We start from the raw sequence: 2,561 nt of genomic DNA on the forward strand, positions 1-2,561 counted from the left end.
TGCACAACACACAAAATACACCCCCACAAAAAAAACCCTTAAAACAAAATGTGGGTGTCATATAGTATCTGGCTATCCCTTTGTAAGAAACCTCTTGTAAGATCTGAGTACCCATATTTGTTTCTGGTCAAGTGAAATGGTGCACATATACAGATCTTGAAGCAATCAATACCGGTAGAATCAAGAGAGAAGAGAGTTCCCTGCCTACCAAGACACAAGGAAAAGAAAGGAAAACACACTTGAATGACCAGTGAATAGTGGTTAAGGCCAAACTGGCTGCAGAAACAGAGGCTGTATGTGCATCCTGTCTATGAAGAACAGTTTGCAGCAGTTCATTAGCAATGAGTAGTAAGTACACATTTAGGGTATTTTCTTTTCCCATTCCAAAAAGCAGAAAGACTCCATTTAAAGTAGATTTTAATAAGGCTATAATGCTAGCCATATATTTAAGAGACCATGAGCACTCTACTAATTTACCAAGTGACACCCCATTAAAATCAATAGTTAGACATTGTTCACTGGCCAAATTTGGGTCATTAACAAATACAGCCTTGCATTATTGATATAATTTGTGTTTCATCCTTAGGAGAAGAGATGGTGTCTTAGCTTTTCTTCCTGTTTCTGTGATAAACTACCCTGACAAGGGACTGGAAAGATGGCTCAGCAGTTAAGAGCATTTTCTCTTTTACCGGAGTGTTGGGGACCCCTGCTGTTTAGGGTAGCAGTCTCCCCATGTCCGGATAGCCACAAGCTAGCTCAGCGCGAATGGGGGGACTCCCCTTCTCAGTGGGGCGCCTTCTGCTCTCCTCCCTGACTTACTTTTGAAATGCCCGTCACAAGATACATGCCCTCCGGCACAGGAGCTACCAGGTTTTAATCAGGCGTTGTCTGATAGCCTGATAGAAGCCCACCACCCTATGTAAATGAAGCATTCCAAGAGTACCTATCAGCTAAGGCTTCTTCTACTGTCTCCACACTATAAATAGTCCTAGTTTCACCCCAATAAAGCTGGAGCTGGAGCTGAATCACTGAGATCTGAGTTGAGTCCTTGTCTGAAGCTGTAACACTAAATCCTGTGATCCAGTCTCCCTGGGGGGGCTATCCTTCCGTCATCGACTCACGAAGACCCTGCTTTCGCCATCCTGCACCTCCCCTCGTGACCCAGCAGCTGACGGATCTCAAACCCAGAGGGAGTGCACGGTAGATTGGGATGGAACCCGCCTGGGAGCGCAGCGATCAGTAGAGTCACCAGCACCCAGTAGTCACGGAGACCCACAGCAACGCGGTGTGGGACGCGCGCACCCCAGCAATGTGAAGAGCCAGGGACCCAAACAGCAGACACGTGCACCCAGCGGCCGGTGGGAGACCGGCGCCACGCCCAGCAGCTGGCGCTCTGGAACCGCCGCGCCCCCATAATAAGTGTAGGAGGTGGCCTTCACATTCCCTAGGTATCAGAACAGGGACTGGCTCTGGCAGTAGGTTATGGAGTCCAGAAGCTCTCTCTATCTCCACCTCTATGTTTCCAAGGGGGATTTCTGACACCAGATGCCCTTCCAGGCAGAGCTGAGGCCAGGCCCACACACACTGAAGGGTTCATCAGTACCTGGTTCTTACCTCTCTCTGCAGTGTGCAGGCTGCAGTGGCCCACCTTGCCTCCCTGCTCCACAGGGGTCAGGAACTTCGCCTTGCTGGTGGTATGGTCTATGGAGAGGAAGGTAGTGACAGAGCTCTCCTCTGCTAGCCTAGAACAGGATCTGTTCACTCCCCCTTTAAGCAATGTGTGGCAGTGTCAAGGGGGGCACCAGCTGGAGCAAAGTGAGGCCTCCCAGTTATCCCCAGCAAAGAGCATGAGTAGTAAGAACAGGAGGGGGAGTTTCCATCCTGCCAGCATAGACAGGAGGAGCCAAGTCACCTACTTTACTCTTACCCCATGAAACACTGAGGTAAGCCGAAGCCCAAGAGGGGGAGGTCAGTTTATTTATCAGTCATCTTGATAAACCCTGGCTGCCCTTCCTGCATGTCCTCACTTCTGCCTCAGAGCTGGCCACCTTCCATAATGAAGCATCCCTGCAGCATGCTGGTACCTGCTTCTGGAAGAGAACCTTCATACCAGGAAGAGAAGGCTTTTCTGGGTCTCAGCCTCCCAACACAGTGGAGGAATAGACAAACAGTCAAATGTTTACCTCTCCAAATCGTGAGAGAAATCATGTGTTTAAGCAGGATGGGATGGAGTAGGAACAGCTACAAGCCTAAGTTCTAGGGGCAGACATAAAGTAAGGAGGCCTCTGCTCTACAGCAGTGAACTGGGACTGGACAGTGGGGAACAGATCCAATCTGTGTTTAGTGTCCATGAAGCCTTGGATAAGCCATTTAACCTCTCTGCAAGCAGGATGGAACAGGAGTAGGTATAGCTACAAACATCTGGATCTAATCAAGTCTCACACAAACACACACTTGTGAACATTTGCCTGGAAGACCTAATGTTTATGGCTGGCCCTCAATTCCTAGGCCTGGAACACCTTTACAAAGCATGCCCACAATTAATTCTAAGGATGGGATAG

At 49.0% G+C, this 2,561-nt stretch overlaps 1 protein-coding gene across 4 annotated transcripts in view; it reads right to left on the reverse strand.

Annotated features, from left to right (window-relative positions):
* LOC103734726 (zinc finger protein 282) overlaps positions 1–2,561 on the reverse strand; it is a 16,343-nt gene that overhangs the window by 10,516 nt on the left and 3,266 nt on the right. For 3 of the 4 annotated variants that reach the window (XM_008833808.3, XM_017798362.2, XM_029563914.1), the window contains exon 4: positions 1,615–1,701. The exons of the other annotated variant lie outside the window; for it this stretch is intronic. In XM_008833808.3, coding sequence (XP_008832030.1) covers positions 1,615–1,701 — 87 coding nt within the window. The remainder of the gene's footprint in view (positions 1–1,614; positions 1,702–2,561) is intronic. 4 annotated transcript variants of the gene reach the window in all.

This window comes from Nannospalax galili, unplaced genomic scaffold (assembly GCF_000622305.1).
Source record: "Nannospalax galili isolate Female #2095 unplaced genomic scaffold, S.galili_v1.0 scaffold1217, whole genome shotgun sequence".
NCBI lineage: Eukaryota > Metazoa > Chordata > Mammalia > Rodentia > Spalacidae > Nannospalax > Nannospalax galili.